The 13,127-nt window shown below is 42.8% G+C and overlaps 1 protein-coding gene across 2 annotated transcripts in view; it reads right to left on the bottom strand.

Annotated features, from left to right (window-relative positions):
* RSF1 (remodeling and spacing factor 1) overlaps positions 1 to 13,032 on the bottom strand; it is a 63,386-nt gene extending 50,354 nt beyond the window's left edge. Inside the window, exon 1 of one of the 2 annotated variants that reach the window (XM_080374786.1) lies at positions 12,729 to 13,032. In XM_080374786.1, coding sequence (XP_080230912.1) covers positions 12,729 to 12,927 — 199 coding nt within the window. In that variant the 5' untranslated portion in view covers positions 12,928 to 13,032. The remainder of the gene's footprint in view (positions 1 to 12,728) is intronic. The other variant, XM_080374787.1, reaches the window with a different exon arrangement.
* Positions 13,033 to 13,127: the final 95 nt, after the last annotated feature.

Below are 13,127 nucleotides of genomic sequence, written 5' to 3' on the forward strand. Positions count from 1 at the left end.
CACCTACGTCTTTCCACTGAACCGGCTTCCCAAAAACACAACGGTATCTGAAAAACCTAACAGTTGTGACATCAGAAGATCCTTCCCTTCCTGTACAGCACAAAACAGGTAGAAAGAATGGAAAGCAAACTTTGGCAGTAGAAACGTGCCTATGCATAGCATTTGGAAAAGAAAACAATGAGCCACTGTGCATACAACCCAGCACTCAACCTGACAGTGACCACCATCTGCTGTTTCAGAACATGGGTAACGAAAACCCACAGCGCACCCAGAAAATCACCTGCCCCTAGGTTATCTCTAAACACTTTTTAGTCAAGAGCCTGGCTTAACTTAGAAGCAAGAAACTTCATGTTCTTAGCTATATTTTAAAATATTTTCACTACAAGTCAATATTCATTAGTGTCTAAATCTTTCTGAGCTTAAGCCTCAGTAATAATTTGCAGCAATCAACTGTAATTACAGAACACGTGAAAGGCCTTTAAGTTTGAATTAATTTTAAATCTCATTCAATGCACCATTTCTCTGGTTTTACAATATAAAAGGAATGCAAATCCCTAAGAGCCTTGCTTTGTACATTTTTCAAAATCTTCTCTGAGGTTCATAGTACCATTTTTAAAACTTTTTTTTTTCCCCAGAAACTTTTGTACAGTCCTCCTTAGTCTACCGATATGCGCATTATCTATTAAGATGGAGCTGCCACAGCTGAGCACTGAAATCAAGATGAAGGCAAACAAGAAATTGGCAAAAGGAGAGGTAGATATACATACCCAAAATAAAACAACCAAGTTGTTTTTACATTTGATTCTCAGCCCACTCTTGGTGCTATCTGGTATTTTGTTGATTTTAAAACTCCAGTTCCATGTTAACAGGGGTGCTTTCCTCTGACCTATCACAACACTACTCAGAATATTTTGTTGAGCCAACAGGTAATCTTAAATATTCTGGGTTGTGTTCATCACAAACATTTTCCCTCTTAAGGCATACTTGCAACTCTGTTTCATTTGCAGTTTTGTTGCCCATTCGCAATACTATTTTTTCACCAGCAGTATCTCCCCTTAGGCTGGATTAACCATCTTTCACCTTAAACCTTTTTAAAACAAATCATGTCCTTCTGGTTTTCTTGGCAAGTAAGATTAACTACCCATACCATAAAAAAAAAAAGGAATATATAAAAAAAGGAATTCTACTGTATTTATACCACAGTGACAAAAAAACCCAACCCAACCCAAACCAACTTTTTCCAACCAGCTTCCTGTTGGTTAATTAGTTTAAGGTTTATGATGATGCTTTCCCTTTCGAACAATGATCACTTTGGATGCTGACTCATGTTTAGTGGTTGACCTAGCTGGAATGGTTGTACGATGCATTCCTTGATGTTCTTCTAACGCTCTGCCAGGGAAGGTTATATAGGGATGAACAGAAAGCAAATCCACTCCTCCGCTAGTCCTAACTTAAAATCGACAGCACGAACACAGACCACTGGCAACATCAGCTTGCATTAACATATTGGGCTGTAGACTGCAATGGTTAAAAACATAGTCCATGGCTCACCTGATTCCTCCTGCCACAAAGAATAATGTCAAAGAAAGGGCTGGGCATGAGAGTTACTATTTTGATCATATCAGGTAAGGTTTCTGTGGAACACAAGGCAACCACTTTAATCAGTGACCTCCTTGAACGACTTTGTTATCTATACATACGTACCTGTCAAGCATGATCTATCTATCTATGTTTCAAAAAAATCTACCCATGCTTTCAAAAAGAAAACAGCAGAATACTTTTCTTTGGAGAATAACTAATACAAATGTTAGAACTATGAAATTACAATTTCATAAAGTTTATCAAAACCAGATGTAAAAGCTCCTTGCTTTTGATTCCCTAAATCTTTGTTGGACTCTTTAAAATGCACTGTTTTCCACTTTGTACTCTGAGTTTCTATATTTTTACCAGCTGTATTTCTAAGCTTTTACAGAAAGCCAAATAAGTATATAATCCTGGCAACTCAGCATGCTTTCACATTATCAGCCTGTTCCAGTACATCATTTCCTAACACATCAGTTTTATCATCTTTCATCTTTATTGCCAGAAAGGCAGCGTAACTAGAATAAAGATAGCATGAATTAGCCTAATAATGACACCTTACACAAAGAAGTTCTCAGCAATGTACTTATTTTAATCATCGCATTGTAGCTGATGATTTTAGACACCTACGTTTTATGTAAACCTCTTCTCCATCCACATGCTCTCCAAATCGACCCTGGACTTTTTAGCTTTCTTCTTTCTACTGCAAGCTATGAGTACGTTCTCTTCCTTGACTTCATCAGGGTTAGATTTCCACCTTTCAAACAATTTCTACTTTGCACAAAAACTTGGGACATTTAGCCCTTACACTTATCTTTACCATCCCACTCCCGTCTGTCAGACAAACGTGCATTCAGATACCTTCATGAGCTTTGCAAGCATGCTCCATCTAGGATGTAGCGTTTTTATTCCTTGACTTATGACTAGTCCTTCTGGTCTCCCTTCTTATAAAGATGAGGTCTTCCAAAAGCTCCTCTGTTACTGTATCAGGTTTTCTTACCTGCTGCTAACCTTTCTTAACCTTCATACAGATAGCTAACGTGTTATTTAGGAAGTCAGCTAATACTGTCTGGCTACAGAATTTGTCTAAGCTTAAACATACATTTCAAAGGATTGTTTTCCCACTTAATAGAAGCTCTCCACCTTGGATGCTTTCTTGCAATGTATTGTTGGTAACTACAAGAACGCCACACTACAGGCTCTGTGATCAGACTAAAATTTCCACACTTCTATCACCCACTAATTAATACAGCTTCTGTGAACCACTGTATTTTGCTCTCAGGAGGAAACTACTATAATCCTGATAGTCATTAATACTAAAAGACAATGAACATGCCCTGGCACTTGTGCTACTAGATAGCTGTAGATGAGCTGGAAAATAGCCAGGGCAGTACCAGGGGGACACTCAGTGGAGTAGGAAATCAAGTGATTACTTGCACACAAACTTAAACAACCAACTTCATTCAGCATGCTACCAGTTCAGGACTTTGGCAACCAGAACTGATAGAATAGAAAAATGGTATAGCCTAAGGCAACCGAAAAAGTCAGAGCTCTACGCTGAGAACCACAGTTTTCTTGAAAAAGATTTTCAAGGCTGGAACTGGCGAGGTATAACTTGCTTGCTATCCATTCTTCAAGTATCAATCAAGCCTGCAAGTTCAAGGGTAAGCAGAGCTTTTCTCCAAGGTACTACAATATCTAAATGATCATAATGGAAAGAAACCAAATAGTAAAGCACAGCTGCAGAAACACAGAAGTCTTTAGAAATAGGCCCTCCCTCACTTTGAGAAATTGTTTGTTTTCCCCAGACCATTACAGACATCAACAAGGTCACAATTTCTGCTGTAGTTCTGAGAAATTCTCTGCTGCTCAAGCTTTAAGAGCTTTGTTTTGCTCTTGGGGAAGAGAAATAACTGGATCAGGCCAATAGCAAACCGCATATATGAGAGACTGACAAATGCTAAAGCTATTAAGAAATACTTGTTAATGTTAAAATGGTTTGTTGAGGTTTGTAGAACAACTGAAGCAAAGGAGGGTTCATTCATTTGGGGAGAAGTGGGGAGAGGAGAAAGGGTAATGAAATAGGGTGGAAAGATCATCTTAGTGTTACAAACAGCAACAGACCTTGCTATTCCACAACTGGCATAACCCATGCTCTCTCTGGCTGCAAGGTTGGAGGAAAAAACCCAAACAAAACCCCAACTAACACACCTTCATATGAGTTTTATTATTTCTCAATGGTTTTAACATTTGGAACTAACCAGATGACTTTATTGAACTCCACAGCCAAAGCCACCAACGCATTATTCTGCCCCTGCACTAGTGTCCAAGCAGGGAGTGATGAAGAGAGCCTGCAGTGCAAGAGGAGGGTGCTCCACACCACTGCAGCCCGGGCAGGCAGCCCAGCTGCTTCTGCACCGCAGGACAGGTGATCTCTGCAGCACACAGACCAGTCTGTCTGCATCAGAAGATACTCTTGGAAGGCAACTTCAACTCTCTCGCCAGTCATACACCTGCATTTCCTCCCAGAGGAGCACAACAGAGATTGTTTTGTGAGAATCAGAAGACATTTGTCCCAACTATGGCAGATACACATGAAATTCTGGATACCTCAATGAACTCCAGCTGCCATAAACCTGGGGGAGCGCAGCTGTACCACTAAGAAGCGCTGTACGGCCCAGATAGATCTCGATGTTAAAATGGATACTTTCAAAGAACTGCAAGACAGCTGCCTTTGAGGCAGCAGTGAGCACATACCCACAATGTTCTTCAGCAGGATATTTATTCATCATCTCCCCATCACCTGCCCCTTCTTGCCAGTTCAGTCCATCAGTAAGCAGCTCCTGCCCTCTTCCTCACCCCACACAAAGTCTTTCTGTCATTGTCTTCTGCCTCCAGTAGGATAATATTACCAAGTCACTAAGTAGATTCTCTTCCCTCCTCCCAAATCTATCAGGTTTCTGCCTGAAGCATGCAGTTTATCAGATACTAAAGAGCACAGAAAACATCACAAACAGTTATTCTGTTTCTTCCTATCTTCCTATCAACAATACTATGAGTTTTCCCTAAGTTCTCGTGACCTTCTCAGTTTAGTACAGGTCATAAACAAGCTAATCTAAATGTCAGCTTTGGCATGGACTTGAACATGTGTGTACCAAGCAATGGGCACTAATAATTGCAAACACATAGCTGCTACCTGCTCTCAAACTAGCTTGAAGTAATCACAAGCAAGAGAAAAAAAAGCTGCTTTCATCGTAGGTGTAGAAAACTCAGGAAGCCCCTGAGCTACAAACATGGATGCAGGGAGAGTACTCTGAGAAGCTCTTACAGCTTCTGCAGACCTCTCAAGTTGGCCAAAGACAAGGCACAGCGCTGACAAAAAATAACTACCAGCTTATGTGCCATGATAGCGTCACACAGAACTCAATTTGATATTTATAATGTTCTCCAACACAAATGTACCACAATACAGCCCATGGAGCTGCTTTCAGTAAATGTCATCTTGTGCTGGCCAGAATAATTTCCATCAGCATTCCCACTCCTTATACACTTGTCCTGAAATAAGCCTTAGGACTGTGACTTGGGAGTAATATCAAAATTTTTCCCTCCAGTTCTGTACCATCCAAATTGGGCTGGAATTCAACAAAGCTGCCTACCAAAAGCATACCAGCCTTCCTCAATGGAGGCACGTGGTCCCACAGAACCTGCATAATCCCTGGGAGGGCTGAGCTTTGGCTGGGGTCTTCCGATGTCCTGCCACGGCTCATCTGTGCCTGGAGAGCAGCATCCCGATTTCCTTTTTTCTATTCCACATGGCATTCTGTCATCTCTTTCAGACAGGCAGTGCTACTGGAAAGAGAATGAACTGCTTGTCTCCCCAGAAGTACAGTGTTTTCCTGTCTTCTATATAGGATTGTAAGATGATGTGGAGTCTAGCTCAAACCAGAATTGCCGACCGAAACACAAGAGCACACTCAGGTGAGCTGACATGCCAGCTCAATGGGCATAAAGATATGAAGTCTGGCCACAGAAGAACTAAGAAAATAGGAAAGTTAAAGAAGATATGCATCCATGCTCTATTACAAGCTAACTAATTCCAAGGTAAACTTAATTCACTTAAAACAAGTAACTGAAAAGTACATGTGGGTAAGGCGTGCTGACCTTAAAGTCATATTAATCTGAAGCGTAGGCAAGAAGAGTTTATTCTGCATTAGACACTTATTTGCCATGAAGCCAGTAAAAGAATGACTACCCCAGCTACTTACTTTCTCAGAATTTAACCCTGTTAAGCTGTTTGAGAATTTCACCTCCAAGCCACTGGAGGCTACTTTCAACAAATTAGTTCCATTTGATGGCTAGAAACCTTAGAGCTGTAGCACTTCCATCATGCTCAAAACTGAAACAAGCACAGAAGTAATACACTATGTTCTACAGTTTACTAGACATGCTTTTATTTTCCAATAGTTTGTTGCTAAGTTAAGAATACTGCATTTTACTAACAGATTAATGGCTTTGACATAAATGTTTTGGTTCAGTCCTCGAGTGCAGCAGGAATGCAACGATTACTTATATTCCACGTATACACACTAAGTTCAGCCTGCGTTCGCATGATAACTACTTGACTGATTCAGAACTGCAGTTAAATTTCTTACTCATAAAGGAAAAAGTGTGAAAAGATAAGAACACTCAGACCTGCAGCGCAGATGAAAAGCGTTACCTCTGACTAGCTGATACAGCTTTATGGCAGAAGCAAGCTTGTAATAGTGATATAGCCACACAATATGTTTAATGAAGATTCAGCAATACGTAGTGTGTGAATAAACTCAACCACCCAGCATTACAGGTGCTACCAACATTAGATGTCAGAACTTGCTCATTTACATAAGAGGACACCACATGAATTAATCTTTCTGCACTGAACTAGTTAATAAATCTCAAGTACAGTATCAATGATTAAAATTCAAGCAAAATAGCATGACAGTCAGTACTTCCATAACACAGTTATTGCCTACTTTTAATACTAACCAATCTACTGCAGATATTACATATTTCTGCAATGTATCATGACTTAAGAGTCACATCAAACCCCATAACTTCTGATCAATAGTACACAAACATGCTTGATATCAAACATCAAATACAAGAAAAATCAATGACATTATCAGAACACTCTGCTTCACTGCCCTTTTCATTAGGATCATACCTAATCTTGAGCTTGAAAGTCTGTCAAACTCCTTGTCATTAGATAGGGTTGGCTTTGGCTTCCTATATGAAACAGCTACAAAGCTTCAGGTAAGTTTCTCCCATATTCAACAGCAGTTTAAGTCAATATTAATTGTTCACTTCTTCAGAAAATGGCAAGGACCCTTAAGCTTACCACTGTAAAGCTTTCTAGAAGTATTGGAATGACAATAAAATGCCTGACATAACCCACCAAAACAAATTACTTCAGCATCCAAATTCATTTGAAAAGAGAAAAGACGTTAGGTGTCTAGAAGCTTTAGAAAAATTACAGCAGCTTGTAAAACATAAATTACTGCTTTGAAGCATGGTAGCTCCAAAGACTATATATATATATATATATATATATTTCAGTTCTACAACGTAGTATCGGGTATTCCCTATTGAAAAACATTACAGAAACCATAAATGGCTTGCACAGATTTTCCACAAGCACCTGCCGTTAAACCTCAGTTCTCATTATAAAGACAGAAAAGGGGAAGGGGAGAAAAGATTTACAAAAACGGACCTGCTACCAGGCATCTGCATCTCATCATGTCTTTTCTTACACCACTTAAACCCGAGCCAACACGTGAAGAGTGTTTTTATTATCAAGCTCCAACCAAACACAAGACATTGATGCCATAATTAAGCAACAAACTTCTAGGCTGGGTCAATCTGTCAGGGTAATTGTCAAGAGTCGAAGGAGATGAAGTCTGAGCTCCAGTGAGAATACAGGATTGCCTCAGACTGGAAATCCACACACCAAAACACACTTGCTGTTTTCAAGAACACCTTCAGCACGATCATTACTGGCAAGATTTTCATACAAGTTTGCTATTTTACTGAAAGAATATTCAAAACATGCATATTTGTTACCATTTCAATCAAGGATAAATCAAACCCCATACTGCTATGAAAAAAAACTGCAAAAATTGATGAGCTAACACAGCCACACACACTTTGGAAGATGCCATTCACCCCCGGGAGAGGTTCCCCCATTCACAGACTAGGGAACCTGGCAAACCAGTGAGTGTTTTGCGTAGTCATGTGTAAAATTAGATCTCTGTTGTGCAAGCTAACATTCTACTAATATTTTCATTCACAAGAGACCAAGTGCTTAATTAACATTTATACCAATTCTCAAGCTACAAAGGAGGTGGTGATTTGATACCATGGTTCCTTAAAAACAGCCCTAAAACCAGATATAGTTCTTGCTCTCCTCTATCACATATATTTAGTATTTAAATTTGCAACTGCTCCTCTGTTGCAAGTAAAAACTTAGTAAAAAAAAATAATAAAGACAGCATATGTTTGTTAGAACAAGGAGAACAAGTACTGGCTTCCTGTGATGATTTGTTTCAGTTTGCAGTTTTGCCTTCAGAAGCAAGCAGAGGCAAAAGAGATACTATAGTGCAGCACACTGTAGTATGATCTGTATTGTTACCTTAGTTATGCATCTCAAAGTACAGTAATACCAGATTACTGACATCTCCCAGCCCTCAAAAGTTCCAGTTAAATCATATATTGGGTTGCTGTGCTAGTTTTGACTGGGGTGGAGTAAATTTTCTTCACAATAGCTGGTATGGGGCTCCGTTTGGATTTGTGCTGAAAACAGCATTGGTAATTCAGGGATATTTTAGTTATCGCTGAGCAGTGCTCACACAGAACCAAAGCCTTTGCTGCTCCTCACCCGACCCTGCCAGTGAGTAGGCTGGGGGGCATGAGAACTTGGGAGGGCACGCAGGACACAGCTGGCACAGCTGACCCCCACTGACCAGATGTTCCATACCATAGGGCTTCATGCTCAGCATACAAAGGTGGAGGAAAAAGGAAAGGGGGGGGGGGGGGGGGGGGGATGTTTGGGGTGATGACATTTGTCTTCCCAAGTAACTATTATGCATGATGGAGCCCGGCTGCCCTGGGGATGGCTGAGCACCTGCCTGCCCATGGGAAGCAGTGAATGAGTCCTTTGGTTTGCTTTGCTTGCGCACATGGCTTTTGCTTCACTTATTAAACTGTCTTTATCTCAGCCCACAGGTTTTCTCACTTTTTACTTTTTTGATTCCCTCCCCCATCCCGCTGTGAGGGGGGCGAGCGAGCAGCTGTGTGGTGTTTAGCTGCCAGCTGGGGTTAAAACACCACATTTGTTTTTTAATAAATCCTACAAGAAACAATTTACTTTTTGAGACATATCAACTAGCAAATTTTGTGAGTTAACACTGTCACCATCTTGATTAGACACTTGACTTCATTCTTTTCAAAGAAGTTCAAGATTGTCATAATTGCAACTCAAGTCACAACATTGTATGTAAAACAAAAATAAGCATTCTTAAAGATAATTATTCTTCATAAAATAAAATCTTCACTACGTAACTATAGATCTCATTACTTTATTTGAATAGCTGCAACTTTCAAAAGAGCCACCGGCCAGAAAAGTTAAGCTATTCTATTATGAAGCCTTCATAAGAAGCTGATTATTTCCACAGCTACCTGTTTATCCCACCACTCAATAGTGACAGGTGAAATCAACAGCACACACTCTTATTTTCCTATTCAAGCATGATTTACATTACCCACCAAATCCCAAAGAACATATTTAAATTGGTTTGCACACTTTAAGACAAGACCATACCTGTGTACAGACAGTTAAAACATCTAACCCACTACTAATACAGGTTAACTTGATATCTAAACTAGTCAAGACTACTATGGAAAACTAGTGACTACTGCTGTCATTACTATTTCTCTTGAAGTTCTCAAGTAAGAGAGGTGAAAGGGCAAAGGTCAAGTGTTGTCTGAGCCTTAACAAAAATCTAAAATCCCTCTAAGAAATATTTGATAGCTTCCTAGCTGTCAACATCTGCTCAGCATCCTTTCCTGTAAGGGAAGGTTATACTTTGTTTCCTTAATAATGAACAAGCTCTTTGTTCTAATTATTAACAGGAAAGAAAATATGGCTGTTATACAACTACTGAACAACATTCAGACTTGAGCTTCTAGTTCTCCTTGAGGCTCCTCATATAAAGAAAATAACTTCTACTGGCATCTTCCTAGATTAACCTTTCAGACAAGACAATATAGGCCATGTTTAAAAAAAATAATAATCAAAACCATTTGAAACTGCTGAGCATCAAAACGGTGTTAGAAGTAATCAACAAAACCCCCAAACTACCGATTCCCTTCCTTGACCGCAAAACAAATATGGAGAAGAGCTCCAAGTAGCCGTTACTTGGCAGTTGACATTTGAAAGTTGGTCCAGATTCTAAGAAGTTCAGAAAAACACACTTCAAGGTTTTGTAGCTATTTGCTTAGATTTTGTTATGTATCACTGTCAATGCAAATCCACTGTCATGCAAGGCTGCTACCAAAAGTGAAACTAACCACATATAACTGAAATCAAAATCCCTTTTGCTGTCCAAGGAAAACTACCTACAGTTGGTAAATAACAAATGTTCAGGAAAAAAAAAAAAGCCCACTTCCATTTTTAATCAACGTCTACCAACTTTATGACTTGTACCCTTAAAAACACCACTTTGGGGAACTAACGGAAATAAAAATAATGTAGAGAAATCTAGTCACTGCAACCCTTTTTCCAAAAGCATAAAATATACCAGCTAACAGCTACTGGCACCACAAACCAAGCCTATCAAGTAGGTTTTATCAAAGGAAAAAGAAAACCCCTGTCACACAAATTATCAGGAATCAGCCAACTTTGTGTTTTTCACACCTCCACATTTTTCTTACAGATTAGAAAATGCAAGCAAATACATCACCTACACCAGACACAAGCAAAAAAACCCAAGTAGTTCAGAGATTACATTTTCAGAAGCTAAAACTACTGCCATCTGGGGGGACTGTACTAAAACAGTGAGAATAACCTGTCCCCTGCCAAACAGAAAGGCCAATACAGAGAAAAGTTTAAAAATTTGGCAAGTATCAAATCAACCAACACCACAAACTCCACAATGCAAGTAATTTGAAAGCTTTTTAGAAAAGGGTTATACACTAATCATTGTCCTACTGAACAACCCCCTGCCCCACTAGGTCATGCAAATAAGCCATCAGGAATTTTATTTTTTTTTAATCAAATGCATATACTTAAAACACAGGTCGCTATCTCCTCCTTTCCTTTTAATTTATTCTGCAGTTCACACAAGAAAATTACTCTTACACACCCACTTACGTTCTGTCACACTGTAAAAGCACTAGTTTTCTTTACAGTCACCACTTTTAAAGGAGTATTTTCATTAAAAATTCACACTTTTAAGTGTGTTGGAGGTTTTTATGAATAAGTTTTGCAACAGTTTAACAAAACAATGCTTCTTCTACAGAGCCCTTTATATAACGTAAGAGGTACCGGAGTGCTGGGGAATTTCGATATAAATACCTATTTTCCAGAAATGTAACCCTGTTTTGAGAAGTTAGCAGATCACACCTGTCTTTTTCACATTGATTAGGCACCGGACAACATGAGGACACAACACATTCATCATATGTCATTATTCATTTCAGCAGCGGCTGCTGCGAACTGACAAGACAGGACGCCTGCACTTTGCAAAAAGCAACTTCCTTTATATGAGAAAGTACCTAGTGCCGATTTAATCAAACCAACCCGCACAGACAAGGTGGGGTTGGTGGGGAAGGAGGTGAGAGCGAGTGTCTTTTGGGGGAAAAGCAGGGGCTGTTGGACCAAAAGCAGCCCTGAGCTGGGCTTCTCCAGCAGCAGGAAGTTTCTATGGGGCCTTGCCGAGCATGCGCGGTGAGCTCCTCGGTCTCCCTATGTGGCAAGAGTGCAGAGGCAACAACTAAACCAGTAACAGAGACAAGAGACCAAGAGCAACAAGCACCTTCTTCTCTATATTCCTACCGCCGCCTCCACACAGCCCTCCCCAGGCTGCTCTCCTGGTCGGGGCCCTCCTGCATCCATTGTGCGGAGCAGGAATTATGAGAGTCTGACAACCAAATCTGCTGCTGGAGAGAGGAGAGGGGAGGAGAGGAGGAGCAGCTTGAAAGCAAACTGGAGTGCATAACCCATCCCTCCACCTCGCACAGCTCAGGTGGCGGTGGGGAAGGCTCAAGCAGCTGAGCTTATCCCCCCGCCCCCCCCAACTACAAGAGGGGACGAGGGGGAGGAGAAGAGAGGGATGGAGATGGCACACAATGGCTGTCTGTGTGTGGGGGGAGGAGATGGCCTACAACAGCAGCTGTGGGGAGGGCTCAGGGTTTCTCTGTGCCCCCCCCCCGCCCCAATTCCTCACCCCCACACAGACAGAGAGGAAAGGGGGGTGCGTGTATGAAAGAAGATAAGGACGTTGCTCCGGGTGTTGGTGCGTGTCCTTCTTGTTTCAGGGGAGATATAAAAAAAGGACACATACATGTGGGGGGGGAAGGAGGGCTGCGAGGCGACCCCCAAGCCGAGGGGAAGGGAGTAGATGAAAGAGACCCGCTGCCAGCGCCAGGCTGAACAAAAATAGTTATTTCAGCTTATCCTGCTTCCCGCGGGAGGCCCGCCCGCACGGAGCCCGGGGACAAACCCAGAGAAACCGGAGGGGGGGGGGGAAGGGAGGGAGGGGGGTCACAGCCGGCACAGGGAGGAGGGAGGGAGGAGGTCCCCCACCTCCGCCCCATGCTCCGCCGCTGGGGAAGGCGGCTCCCCCCTACCCCGAAACAACTGCTCCCCCCCAAAAAAAAAAAAAAAACCACCCAGAAGGGCCGTGCAGAGGGGGGAGAGGGCTCCCCTCCCCCCGGAGGGCCGCTCCGGGAATCCCAGGCCCCTCCTCTCCCTCAGCGCGCTCCACCCCCGGGGCCGGGAGGAGGCGGGGGGGGAATAGCCCCGGCCCCCCCTCCGCCCCCAGCACCGCGGCCCCCCTCAGCCGGCCGTACGGGGAGTGCAGGGGTGGGGGGGAGGTCTCCGGGCCGCTCACCCTGGTCTCCGGGCTCCTGCGGCGGCTGCAGGACGCGCTCCAGCTCGGGGAAGGGCAGCTCGGGCAGGTCCAGCAAGGCCCCGTAGCGCTCGAGGAAGGAGCAGACGACGGCGAAGTTAGGCCAGGACCCCGGGCAGCACGGGCCTGCCGGAGGAGGGGGAGGCGGAGATGGAGCCGGAGGAGCCGCCGCCGCCGCCATCTTGGACCTGAGGATGGAGAAGGAGCTGGGGAGGGGGGGAGGGGGCGGGGGGAGGGAGGGGGCGCTGCCGAGCCGCGCCGCCACTATCCCACAATGCAACGGCGGGACGAGGAGAGGAGGGGAGGGGGCGGCAGCTAGAGCGGCGCAGGCCAGCTCCCCTCCGCCTCGTGCGGCCAGGGGAATGAAAACAAGGCGGAGCA

Source organism: Falco punctatus, assembly GCF_963210335.1.
Source record: "Falco punctatus genome assembly, chromosome: 2".
Classification (NCBI taxonomy): domain Eukaryota; kingdom Metazoa; phylum Chordata; class Aves; order Falconiformes; family Falconidae; genus Falco; species Falco punctatus.